Raw genomic sequence first — 14,088 nt, forward strand, 5'->3', positions numbered from 1 at the left:
CATTGGAGGGGGAAGTAAATTTAAAATCTGGAGACAGCTATGTAGTTGGGGAAGGGCAGGTCCCAGATCAAGTTTAAATTTCAGTGTAAAAATAAAGCTATCAAATATTTGTGTGCTACATGAAAAAACAGACAGTATTTAACTTACGTGCACAAATAATAAACTAATTTGCACCCCTTACATGGTTTGTCCCTGAGAACATTTACTCCTTTTTTTGCCTTACTTTCCTTAATGACTCAGGCATTGTTTGTTCAACATATGCAGGCGACTGTAAGTGTGTGGGATCTACAAACCATAAACTATAAGCTTTCCACTCATTTCAATTTCTACATAATTTTATCTCTAAAACTTGTTTATTTGTTTAGCAAAAGTACAGGTTAGTGGAATTGTAGGACATTTTGCATTCCATTTGTGCATATACCTCACACTCAAATATCCACACTTATTGTATATCACACTGCATGGCCTTATGTGGTATAATCCAACCTGGGATCTTTTCCCCCGAGGATTTTCCCTGTCCCATTGTGAGGCTTATCTTTCTTCTTTATAGTCAAGCCTCAGTATCATCCACAATGGTAATTGAGTCTCTCCACTTTTAAAGGAAAAATTACTTTTCTCTTATTGAGATCCTCAGTTACCTCATCAGATAAAATGGTCACAACAATCTTGCGTGTTGCACACTCTGCTATACTCGGCCTTTTACATGTAGAAGGTGTTTTGTACTATGGGATGTGTCCTGTAAACAACCAAGACAGAGGAGTTTAACCTTAGCTTCTCCTTTGCTTGGACCCTTTCCAGAATCAGACACCATGAAGGTCGTCTACACACTCTCACAAACACTTCACCAATTTGCTCAGTATCTTTTGCCGAAGTGGCAGTAAAATATGAATATCAACAACTTATAATTACTTTAACTTATTTTTAAGGTTCCATAGTTCTGAACTATTACAGACATTTGTGGGGTATTGGGTCAGTAATGACTGCACAAAATTAAGCAATCAAGAAACTGAGTGGTTAGCACTTCTGCCTCACAGCACTGGGGTCATGAGTTTGATTCCCGACCATGGCTTTAGCTGTGTGGAGTTTGTATGTTCTCCCTGTGTTTGCGTGGGTTTCCTCCAGGTGCTCCGGTTTCCTCCCACACTCCAAAAACATACTGGTAGGTTAATTGGCTGCTATCAAAATTGACCCTAGTATCTCCCTATCTGTGTGTGAGTGTGTGAGTGTGTGTCTATATTAGGGAATTTAGACTGTAAGCTCCAATGGGGGCAGGGACTGATGTGAATGAGTTCTCTGTACAGCGCTGCGGAATTAGTGGTGCTATATAAATAAATGATGATGATGAGTACATGGAGCAAAGTAGAAAAACAAGTTCTAATCTGTGGCTACTTTTGATCCATGTACCCAGAACCCAAATCACCTAATTGGCTGTACCATCAATACTTTCGCTTCTATGGTATAGCCAATCTTGCTGGGACCTCTATAAAATGTTATCAATGGGATCAATTCTGGAAACAACAAAGTCTTCTCAAAGTCAGAGTTTTAGTTCACACGTGCATGGGAGCCTGCAGTTTCAAAAGAATGCAAAGCTGATAAATACAGTAATGGCAGTTTCTACAGCCATGTACTAATCCTAAAAGATGCAGGAAGAAAACAGATGTTCAGTAACCAATTAAAACAAGTTTCTTATCTCAAAGGCACAGCTTAACCATATTTGCGTGTAAAGCATTTTCTAACGTAAACATAGAACAATGGCCATTTCAAATTGTCAAGGCCAGAAGTAAACTATTACATCTAATTTAGAAGATAAAATGTAACACATATTAAAATTAGAAATCACATACTTCAGCACATTTAAATGCAAGGGTCTTATTTCAGACTAAAAGCACTATTGAAAAAATACTGTATTAATGCTTTTTATCTGGTACCTGGAAATCTGATTGCTAAGTACCTTTCAGTCGATACCTGAAAATAATTTATCTGGTCTAATAACCATCTCCCAAAATTGAGCAATAAGGGGGTATTCTCGCCAAATGTGAAGGAAGGCTTTAGCTAGTCTACGTCTGATGTGATCCTGGTCTTTCGTTTCTAGGATGGTATTTAGGTCTCGCTCTCATTTATTTTCATGAGGTTTTGTTGATCTTGGCAGAGAATGGAGTGGTAGAGGATGGAAATTGGTAACTATTGACCTACAGAGTAAAACAGGTGTGCTTTATTACAGTTACTTGTCTTAGCTTAGATCATTTTTTCTGTGAATGATTGACAATTTTAATTATTTGTATATAATATAAGGATTGTGCTATACTATATTTCTCGCAAAGGTCAACAAAGGATGGGGGTGCAAACTCTCCAGAGACTTGAAGAAAGCAGTTAATTTTAGACTTAATCCATGGGTGTGAGAAGTTGCTGGCATTTCCAGGAGAAAACTTTGGGTGTCGCCAAAGTGGGGTGAGAGGTGAGGGGTGAGGTGAGAGCTTATATAGAATGTTAGATTTGTTTTAAATAGTGTTAGTTTTATTGTTGGAATTTCATAGGCCAAGGACAGTCAGTTAAAGCCAGGGAAGGAAGTTCAGATTGTACTCTTCAAATCATTTTCAAACTCCTTACCACCACTTACAAAGCTCTCTCCCAGTTTACTGCCCCCCTATATCTTTAACCTTCTCACCATTCACACTCCTGCCCGCTCCCTGTACTCGGCCAATGACCGTCGCCTCTCCTCCACTCTGATCACATCTTCCCACTTCAGAATCCAAGACTTCTCCCGAGCTGTCCCCCTTCACTGGAATGACCTCCCTCGCTCCATCCATCTCTCTTCCGATCTGTGCTCCTTCAAACGGGCACTTAAAACACACCTGTTCCTCAAAGCCTACTAACCATCCACTTAACTCTCATCTCCTCTGCTCGTTCTCCTCTCTCTCAACCGGCTCCTCTTTTCTCTCCCCCTTGCTTCATTGGCTCCCTTTTGTGCCTGATTTTGTTTAGCCTCACTTAGGATGTAAGCTCGTATGAGCAGGGCTCCTCTCCCCTAATGTTCTTCTGCTCTGTCTTTACTGCATATGCCTGCCCGGAGTTTCTGAAGTATTGGTACTTTGTGTTTATTGTTCTGTACTGTTGCACCCTGTATAGTCTACTGTTTGTACTGTGTCGCCTAACAAATAAATGATAATAATAATAATAGTAATAATAATTATACTCTCCAAAGGAGGCATCTTTCAATCTTCAGCCATTATTTTATACCTGGTTTAGAGTGCCAGGAGATCAAGTGAAATAATTGTGAAGATTGCTAATATTTATTCAGAAGCCGATGACCAAGACCTCCCAAGGTTGGTGATTTATATAGACCTGCATACTCTATGTCTTTTGTTTGCCCAAATAAATTTAGTGCACTGAGTTTGGAGAGATTGGAGAGTGCATTTTGGGAAGGGAATATGGAGACATTGAAAAAAGTACAGCATTTGTGATAAGATGTTCACCTTGAAGGCATTAATTCTGCTTATCCACATAGGGGCCCATGCTTTTAGATCTCTTTGGACTGTGTCAATCAATGAAAGGAAGTTCGATTGGAATATTGGATCATAGTGTTTAGCTATAAAGATATCTAGATATTCAATGATTTTGGGTCTCTAATATCTCTGGGTCTCTGATCTTTAATAGCATTTTTAATTGGGCAGATAGATGGAATGCTAAGGCCTCTGATTTCCTGTTACTAACCTTGTGACCAGAGAGGGTGCTATAAATGTCCAGCTCCCGAAATAGCTTTGGAAGAGATTATTGAAGAACGAAAAGCATCTTTATTCAATATCGATGCAGAAATTGAATCTATCAATACAAAATTACACCCAGTTAAACACCTGGAAGACTATAAAAATTTGGAACAACTTACCTTCGACAGGATAAATAAGATTGAAGAGAAAATTATTGACACTAAACAACGCAAAATTTTGAGAGATATGGATGACTCTAAGAAAGGATTCTGCATGGATCAACCAGTAAAATCTAAAAAAGTTAAAGTTCCTAACATCAACTACAAACATTTACAGCATACTAGAACTGCACTATCATCACAGAAGTCTCGCAATCATTATAGAAGACAAAATATAGAAACATACTCTAAAGCTCCTCTAATAGGAGAAGTTCCTAAACATCAGAACACAAGAATTTATAAACCATTGGATCCAATTAACTTCACCATGTCCAATATACATCCTTTTTCACATGTCAAAACAGCAACTAGAAGTTTTAATAGGGGTGCAAAACAGGCTGAAATTAACACTCTCTCTTCCAAATCCATTTTGCTAAATAAAATTGAAAATTATAAACATTCCAGTTCAACTATGGAAACAAATTTGGACACAGACCCTGAGCAATGTATAGATGAATTTTTACAATTGGTAGAAGAAGAAGAAGACAATTCTCTTCTTTTTTTAGAGATACAGACAGAAATTGCCAAAACAGTGCAAAGTCCACAGAACGAAACAGATGCCAATCTATACATCTAAAAAGAAAATATCAAAGGGAAGAAGACGTGGAAAACGAGGTTTGGGAAACAGTGGGAGCAAAACCAAAAATGAAGAGATAAAACCAACAGGGATATTTAATTTGAGTAGTCTGAATTTGACCACTCCACAAATTAAGGTCCTAAATAAAGGCCTTAAATTTGCACCTAGCAACAGTCTGGATAAATTTGGAGTATATATTGACTTGCAAAAGTTCATAAGAAAAATCACCTTAAAGAAATTTTTTGTTCAAAAGAAATATACAACTCCCATTGAAAAGGATCTTCCACCCATTTTTAAACACACTGAACTCAAACCTAAATCTACCTTCTTCCCCTATCATATGAAAGGTCCATTCATAGAAACGTTCCAAAAGATGGTTGAAAACGATCTTGAAAAATTGAACCCAGGAAAAACGTACTATAAGAATTTATCTGGTGATGAAAAAATAGCATTGGGACAACTTCAAAAACTAAAAGATGTGATAATAAAACCTGCGGATAAGGGAGGTGGTATTGTCCTTATGAACACTACTGACTATCTGAAGGAAGCTAATAGACTACTTGAAGACACCACTACTTATGAAATACTTCATAAAGACCCTCTAAATGAGTATAAACAGGAATTGAAAATACTCTTAAAAGAGGCCCTTTTGAAAAACATCTTAAATAAAAAGGAATACGACTATATACTGACAAAAAATCCAAGACTACCGGTTTTCTACTTTCTTCCAAAAATTCACAAGGACCAGAAGAATCCTCCGGGCAGGCCAATTATATCAGGCATCAATAGCCTTACTTCTAACCTTTCTGAATATATAGACAAGTTTCTCCAGCCAGTTGTCGTCACTCAAACTAGTTATCTTAAAGACACAAATCAAGTATTACAACTTATCAATAATATAAATTGGGAATCACATTTCATATTGATGACATGTGATATAACTTCTCTTTATTCAGTGATAGATCATAAAAATGGCTGTGAATATTTACAAAAAATACTATCAAATGACTCTGACATAAAATCAGAACAAATTTCATTTTTGATAGAATCAATTCAATTTATATTAGAACATAATTATTTCTGGTTCCAAGACACCCGCTACAGACAGGTTCGTGGTACTGCAATGGGAACTAAATTTGCCCCCAGTTTGTTTGTGGCGGAGTGGGAAAACCAAAATATTTGGAACAATAATCCTTTTCGATCACATATCCATACATGGAAGAGATATATAGATGACGTCCTCTGCATTTGGACAGGGGACGTATCATCACTAACAGAATTTATCACATTCATTAATTCCAATAATATTAATCTTCATTTTACTGCTATTCATAGTCCAAATAAAGTCAACTTTTTAGATCTTGAGATATACATTCAGGATAATCAGATTTTCTCTAAAACATTCATCAAAGAGGTAGATAGCAATACCTTTATTCCGCGAACCAGCAATCATCATCCGCTGTGGCTTAAAAATATCCCAAGCGGACAATTCCGACGTCTCAGAAGAAACTGTTCAAAAGTAGAAGATTATACTGAGCAAGCAAATAATATGAAAACAAGATTTGTTGAAAGAAACTATAATGAACAAGAAGTCCATACTCAGTTAGAAACCATCAAACTTACAGACAGAAACACACTGCTAGTGCCTACAATGAAAAAACCAGCCATATCCAATAAGGACGTACTCTTTATCACAGGATATACTAATCAAGCTAGAAATCTGACAAAAATTCTAACCAAACATTGGCCCCTATTATTACAAGACGAAAAATTAGCAACCTGTTTAACAAAAAACCTAAAATTATTTTCAAGAAGGCAGATAATTTGAAGAATAAATTAGTAAAAAGTGCTTTTAAATTAATAGATACAGATACTAAAAAAGGAACCTGGATAGGGGAGAACAATCCTGGATTCTATTTCTGTATGAACTGTGTAGCATGCAAAATAAATAATTCTGCATGCACTAAACCGATAACACAATTTAAATCCAATCATAATAATAGAGTTTATACAATCAAAGAGAAAATTACATGTAACAGCAAAGGAGTCATATATCTACGTGAGTGCCCGTGTGGCAATCAATATGTTGGAAGGACTATTCGCAATTTAAAATGTAGAATAGCAGAACATATTAGAAATGTGAGAAAAGGTTTAACCACCCACAGTGTACCAGATCACTTCCTTAAAGCACATGATAAAGACCCCACAGGACTGAGATTTATCGGCATAAAAAAAGTGGAAAAATCCTGGAGAGGAGGGAATTATCTAGCTGAAATAGCAAAAGAAGAAACTCGCTGGATATACAATTTAAATACACTGACCCCAAAAGGTTTAAATTTAGATTTAGATTTGGGCTCTTTTTTACATATGTAAAAACAAAATAATTTTTTGTTTCTCTGTTTTTAGGTCTATTCGTGTTTATGTTTGTTTAATTATTTATTTTTATTCCTACTTGATTATGACTGCACCATTCATTTGTAACTACCGGGTTAGTTCCTTTATAAAAGGTGAATCAGCTGTTAGTAAATGACCTGAAATTGGCTGCTAGACCTACATGACCTCAAACCACACCTCTTAATCCAAGAGGATTTATAACGGAACCTTACCCGTGAACATTATCACATTGCCTTGAGAAAGCCCGCATGACGGGTGAAGCGCGTTGGAAATAAACCTTCATTTTATATTTTTTTATTTGACTTACATTGTATCAATACCAACGAGCTCGTTTGGAACACCTATAACATCTAAAACAACAAGACAGCATCTATGCACGCGCAAACACTCTAATGAGCGTGATATCCACTTGCCGGCTGAAAAGATCAGTGAGAAAAACTCCCATGAAAATTACCAGCTAAACGACATTCGTTATTGGACATCAGCAAGGTATTGGGAAGATTACCTTTTATTGTATCACTATCAATGTTTGCAAACATCTCTCTGAGAAGTCCAGTTAAAGAACTGCATATATCGGACAATTTCTAGCCAGACGGAAACTATTACCGGATGCAAATATAGTACTGGCAAACTGTGCGGGTAAGTGAGATTACGCTCTCTCCTTCCCTTCTGTGGAGCATAAGTAATTGAGAATATCATGTGCTGACGTATGATCCTTTTTAAAGGACTATATACGTTATTATCAGAGTTATACAGACACTTCTCGGGAACTCCTCACTACGATTTAACTAGTGACTCTCGCAAATAAGAATAACGAGTTGTGCATTTCAAATCAGCATTTGCATATTCAGATCATACATATTTTTATACTGTCTATCGACATTTACTCTGGCAATTCCGGATCCAATGTTATACTACGGTTGCAACTGTTAAGTAAGTCAACCTATTTGAATATAATAACTTTTACCTTTGTTTTGTTATACTGCTATATTGTACACCAGTGCACTGGTTTTCGTGTGTTTTAGATTTTATATATTTATATATTTTTTGTCATATATAATACCTTGATATAAACCATAATCATCACCTCTATATTTCATATCTGTTTTCTTTATATATAGGTTATACTTTGCGCTAGTGTATTTGTAATTTTATCCTTGGAAGAGAAGTGTATGGATTTGTCAATATGAGCATCACATCGTCTGCAAAGAGTGACATTTTGCAATGGTGGATACCTAACTGGATCCCTTTAATGTCTGAATTAGCACTATTCTGACTGTTAGGGGGCAGCCTTGTCTTGTGTCGTTACTTATGTTGAATCTTGTTGAGATTAAGCCATTTCCTGAGGCAGAGGAGGAAGGGTTATAATATAACTCTTGTATGGCGTAAAGCTAATCTCCTTGTAGACCGAAAGTTGTTAGGGTTTGCTGCATGAAAGGCCAGGACAGCCGGTCGAATGCCTTTTCGGCATCCAGGACAAGGACAACTGATGGCAGTGTATGGTCATTAATGTGATGCATTAAATGAATTATACTACGTGTATTGTCACTAGATGGGATAAAACTCACCTGGTCAGGGTCAATTATAGTTGGTAGTCAAGGGTTTAATCTGTTTGCCAAAGCTTTGGTGAATAGTTTCAGAGTAGAGATGAGCGGGCTCGGATTCCGCTAATCCGAGCCCACCCGAACAGTGCGGATCCGAACGGGATCCGAGCACTGTTCGGATATTTCCGGCGGGCAAAAAAATGAAAACGAGGCTCTGTCGTCCAAGTCTCTCATCGAATCTCGCGAGGGGTGGGAGGGAGGGCCCAGAACAATTCCATCTTGTACCTCTTTTTTTGGCATTATGTGCTCAAGCTACCTCGGTGCAACCTTTTGGCCTAAAAACAATATTGTGAGGTGTTCAGAATAGACTGGAAATTAGTGGAAATGATTGTTATTGAATGTTATTGAGGTTAATAATAGCGTAGGAGTGAAAAAAAACCCCACAAAACTGGTTTTTAGCACTTTTTATGTTTTTTTCAAAATAAATCCGAATCCAAAACCTTAAATCCGAACCAAAACCTTTCGTCAGGTGTTTTGCGAAACAAATCCGAACCCAAAACCTCAGGCAAATCCGAATCCAAAACACAAAACACGAGACACCAAAAGTGGCCGGTGCACATCCCTATTTCAGAGTAATGATCTTTTCAGCTGATCGTTATGAAAGATGAAGGGCACAGACATGAAGTTAATCTTGCAAAATATGTATAGTGTGTACACATGAATCGTTATGCTTATCCGGACTTTTTTATTTCTGTCATTAAATATGTCACATCGGGAGAATTTGTCTTTAGTGTGCACCCAGCCTAAGGCAGCAGACTTCGGGCTACATTAAGATAATTTATTAAATTCTATATTGTTTCCCTTGTTGTTAGATCTAATAATGATTAAAGTGTTAAACCTTTTATTATCTGGTGTGGTCTACCTATACATAAGGGATGAGAATGGTGGTAATACAGCTTCCACGTCAGACAGCGGAATTATCACACTCCCGGTAAAGAATATACGGTTCTGTTTTGCAGGTCTATTTCTATGGGTTTTTCCAGTTCAACAGTAGCAGCGAGGTGATGGAGTGTAACCTGGAACTGGCGGGAAAGGACGTGTGCCAATACAGGGACCCCGTCTCTGGTGACACGTGGCAGTGTGTGAGGCCACGGAAGCTGCCGTGTGACTCCTGGGTCTATCACTCCATGGGTGGATACCGCAAAGTGACAAACCAACTGGAGGACTCTCTGCTGAGTGGGTGAGTGAGTCGGTCTGTTAGAGAAACTGTCATCCCTTAGAACTTACAAATTAACTTACAAATTAAATATAAAAACCAGTGTACAGCGCTACAATCTAACTGTCTCTAGCATGTAATGAAGATATATGAAATAGGGATCACGAGTTGTCAAATGGATATAAAAATATGATATTTAATAATACAATCATAAACATACATATAAAGAAACTGTTAGTACTTGCAATAGATATAATTTGAGGAAAAAGTATGCAAGAACTACATCACAGTGCACTGTGACATAAATCAATATGATAAAACTCAGATGGATCCAAAGATAAAATGTTGCTCATGAGTCTAAATATTGAACCACAGTGCTACTAATGGATAGAATATAACAGCTGTTATCTATGTAGCTAATAGTATGGTCAAGATTACTTTATAAATTGAGCATTGCCCAGTAGTTTCCCCCCAAAAAATCCATTTGATTGGGTTGATAGTTGCCATAATCATCAGTCCAGGGATAGTAAAAAGCTTTTTCTCAATGCGTGATAATATCTAAGTGGCCGTATATAGCTCCGTGTGGAGCAGAGATAATCTGCAGCTTTAGTTCAAAATTGCTTCACCGTATATAGTCCACATAAATTTATAGTTCCACTTCATACCCCTTTATGAAACAAAGCATGTGTGCAAGTGAGATGTAATATAGTACTCACTGTCTCTAGTTGTAGATATAGTGCGCTGCTCCACATACCCGCTTGGATGACAACGTTGGAGAATAATCTCTTGAAACTCACTGTGTGTCCGATGATTGTAAATGGAAATAGTAATCCTTCATCTTACGGACTGAATTCACAGATGGATGGTAATAGATCTTTTGGGCTTTAACGTGATGGTGACCCATGTGAATTTTAGCGCTGAGCAGAATGAATGAAATTTGTATAGTCCGCGGTTCACAGCTGTGTGTGTAACCGCCTTACACACAGCTCTCTGTGCTGGAAATAAGCTCCAAATGGAGAGAGGGGTAGAGGGAAAAAAGGGGAAGAGGAAAAATCCGACGCAGACAAATTGTTCACTTGCAAATAGGTCCGGTATCTCAGCTCCTATACATGTTGAACGGAGTATAGCAATTATAATATATAGTCAAATAGACTGATGTGGCACAGATAAGTGGAAAAATATATAAGAGAACAACTAAATAGTTGACTCTATACCTCTAACGCGTTTCATTACGAAACGTAACTTCTTTAGAGGGAATAACCTAACTTACAAATTAACTCATGGGGTCACATTTTAATTTTTATTAAATTCAAGGGACACTATTATTGTGTTATATTATGAGGAAAATATGAATATATAATTATAATAACTGGGCAATACTATTTGATTGTTACTGTGGGATATAATTATTTATGACGCACAAATGTGGCATTACATAGCGCTCCCATAATATAATAATACAATAATATTGCCACATTAGTATAGTGGAAAATACAATTCACCCACATAAGTTAATTAGAAATTAATTTTGCTCTTTAATCAATAAATAATGATTGCCCTCATAATTTGTAAGTTAATGTTTGAGTGGCACAATAAATTTAGCGAGGGACGTGAGAATGTCGAGGATGATGAACGCCCTGGACGACCTTGCACTTCAAGAACCGAAGAAAATGTAGAAATAATCAGTCAGATTGAAAACACCACCGACTCAGTGTTTGAATGATAGCTGAATCCGCGAACATTGACAAAGTCACCGTATGGAAAATTTTGCGTGAGGATCTTAACATGACGAAAGTTTGCGCAAAGATGGTCCCAAGGGTTCTCACAAAAGGAGCAAAAAGAACGTTGCAAGGAATGCTGTGTTGACATTCTGCTGCAACTTGTCACGAATCCAAACCTGTTTCATAAAGTAATCACTTGTGATGAGACCTGGATCTTCCAGTACGATCCTGAAACCAAAAGACAGTCAATTCACTGGAAAACACAGACATCACCAAGAATGAAAAAAACTCACCAAAGCAAGTCAAAATTCAAAGCAATGCTCATTGTTTTTTTCGATATCAAGGGTGTAATTTTGGAAGAATGGGTTCCAGGAGGCACAACAGTTAATCAACATTATTATAAAGGAAGTTTTGCAAAAGCTGAGAGAAAGAGTCAGAAAGAAATGGTTTCTTTCTTCACCAGGACCATGCGCCTGCTCACACAGCACTTTCTGTGAAGCAGTTTTTGACCGACAAACGCATTATACACTTGAACATCCTCCATATTTGCCCGATTTAGCCCCTTGCGATTTTCATCTTTTCCCAAAAGTTAAATCAGTGCTTAAAGGGACACATTTTGAGTCAGTTGATGCTGTAAAGAAGAAAACAGCAGATATGTTGAAACAAGTGACAGAAATTGATTTGATCCATGCCTTCGACCAGTGGAAAACAAGACTGCAGTGATGTATTAGTGCAAATGGGGAGTATATTGAAGGGGACAAACATTAAATTTGTAATACCAATAAATAATGGTGAGTTATTTAATCAGTCTCGTTATTTAATAGACATACCTCGTATAATTACATTTGTATAATTAGATATTTAGTACTCAATTAAATATGGTGCTTAACTACATAGAATCACTGCATTCTGTGTAGTCATCCAGATGCTCACATCACACAAGTTGCTGTGACTAGATTACTGATAAATAACTTTTTTTGTGGCTGGATCATGTAGAAATAATTTATTGTAGAAATGTATTTCAATCAGAGGTGCAGGCACCAATGTATAATTTGAAATGCACTTATCGTGTTACATTAGGATGTGCTTTGTATGCAAGTGTCATTGTTTGGGTTTGTAACTTCGCTAGAGGAAGTCTGCTGATAGCAGGAAATGTTAAGTAAGTCTTTATGTGAAGAGACAAACACCTGTTTAGCCTGTATACCCAGCAGAGGGCCGCTGCCTGGCTGGCATGACTGCATCTCAGATAATGCAAGCATCAAGTTTTAGCACATAACAGAGAAGTGTAAATATTGTTAGCTTTGCATTGCATATAAATTCATGTTTGGGTAAACAAATTGCATCCTGATTCTAAAAATAGCCCAAGGCTGTGTTCAAATCTGTATAAATAGCACTGTTGTCTATTGGAAATTGTTCTTCTGATTCCATCTGACCTGAGCACTGGTACCTTCAATCAGTGTGACTGCAAATTAGAGATGGGCGGGTCCGGTTCTCCGAGAACCAAACCCACCCGAACTTTGGGTATCCGAGTACCAAGCTGAGCAGCTCGGTACTCTCCCGCCCATTCCGAATCCAAATCGAGGCCGAACGTCATTGTGACGTCGTCGGATCTCGGGGCTCGGTTCTCGCAATACTTCAACTTTATAAATACACGCCTCCACAGCAATCCATCGCCATTTGACAGAGGGAGAGAGCAGGGTGTAGTCATAGGCTAATTAGAGCAGGGACAGAGAATACAATATTGTTCTTGCAATTGCTCTAACCAAAATCGCTAGTGCAGAGAGGAGGATAGAGGTTTATTATTTTTTCTTCATATTTGGCACTCCCCAGCGCTTTTGGGGTGTCCCCCATAATTGTGCATAAATATTTCTGGCTGTCAAAAGTCATATCTGTCAGCAGTATCTACTAAATAATTTTTAGCACTCCTCAGTGCTTTTGGGGTGTCCTCCCTAATTGTGCATTAATATTTCTGGCTGTCAAAAGTCATATCTGTCAGCAGTATCTACTAAATAATTTTTAGCACTCCTCAGTGCTTTTGGGGTGTCCTCCCTAATTGTGCATTAATATTTCTGGCTGTCAAAAGTCATATCTGTCAGCAGTATCTACCAAATAATTTTTAGCACTCCTCAGTGCTTTTGGGGTGTCCTCCCTAATTGTGCATTAATATTTCTGGCTGTCAAAAGTCATATCTGTCAGCAGTATCTACTAAATAATTTTTAGCACTCCTCAGTGCTTTTGGGGTGTCCTCCCTAATTGTGCATTAATATTTCTGGCTGTCAAAAGTCATATCTGTCAGCAGTATCTACTAAATAATTTTTAGCACTCCTCAGTGCTTTTGGGGTGTCCTCCCTAATTGTGCATTAATATTTCTGGCTGTCAAAAGTCATATCTGTCAGCAGTATCTACTAAATAATTTTTAGCACTCCTCAGTGCTTTTGGGGTGTCCTCCCTAATTGTGCATTAATATTTCTGGCTGTCAAAAGTCATATCTGTCAGCAGTATCTACCAAATAATTTTTAGCACTCCTCAGTGCTTTTGGGGTGTCCTCCCTAATTGTGCATTAATATTTCTGGCTGTCAAAAGTCATTTCTGTCAGCAGTATCTACTAAATAATTTTTAGCACTCCTCAGTGCTTTTGGGGTGTCCTCCCTAATTGTGCATTAATATTTCTGGCTGTCAAAAGTCATATCTGTCAGCAGTATCTACCAAATAAT

General features: G+C 37.6%; 1 protein-coding gene across 2 annotated transcripts in view; it reads left to right on the forward strand.

Moving 5' to 3' along the window:
- The window catches only part of LOC142151142 (NXPE family member 3-like), a 67,992-nt gene that overhangs the window by 35,367 nt on the left and 18,537 nt on the right, over positions 1–14,088 (forward strand). For both annotated transcript variants that reach the window (XM_075206496.1, XM_075206497.1), the window contains exon 3: positions 9,457–9,677. In XM_075206496.1, coding sequence (XP_075062597.1) covers positions 9,457–9,677 — 221 coding nt within the window. The remainder of the gene's footprint in view (positions 1–9,456; positions 9,678–14,088) is intronic.

Source organism: Mixophyes fleayi, chromosome 4 (assembly GCF_038048845.1).
Source record: "Mixophyes fleayi isolate aMixFle1 chromosome 4, aMixFle1.hap1, whole genome shotgun sequence".
NCBI classification, from domain to species: domain Eukaryota; kingdom Metazoa; phylum Chordata; class Amphibia; order Anura; family Limnodynastidae; genus Mixophyes; species Mixophyes fleayi.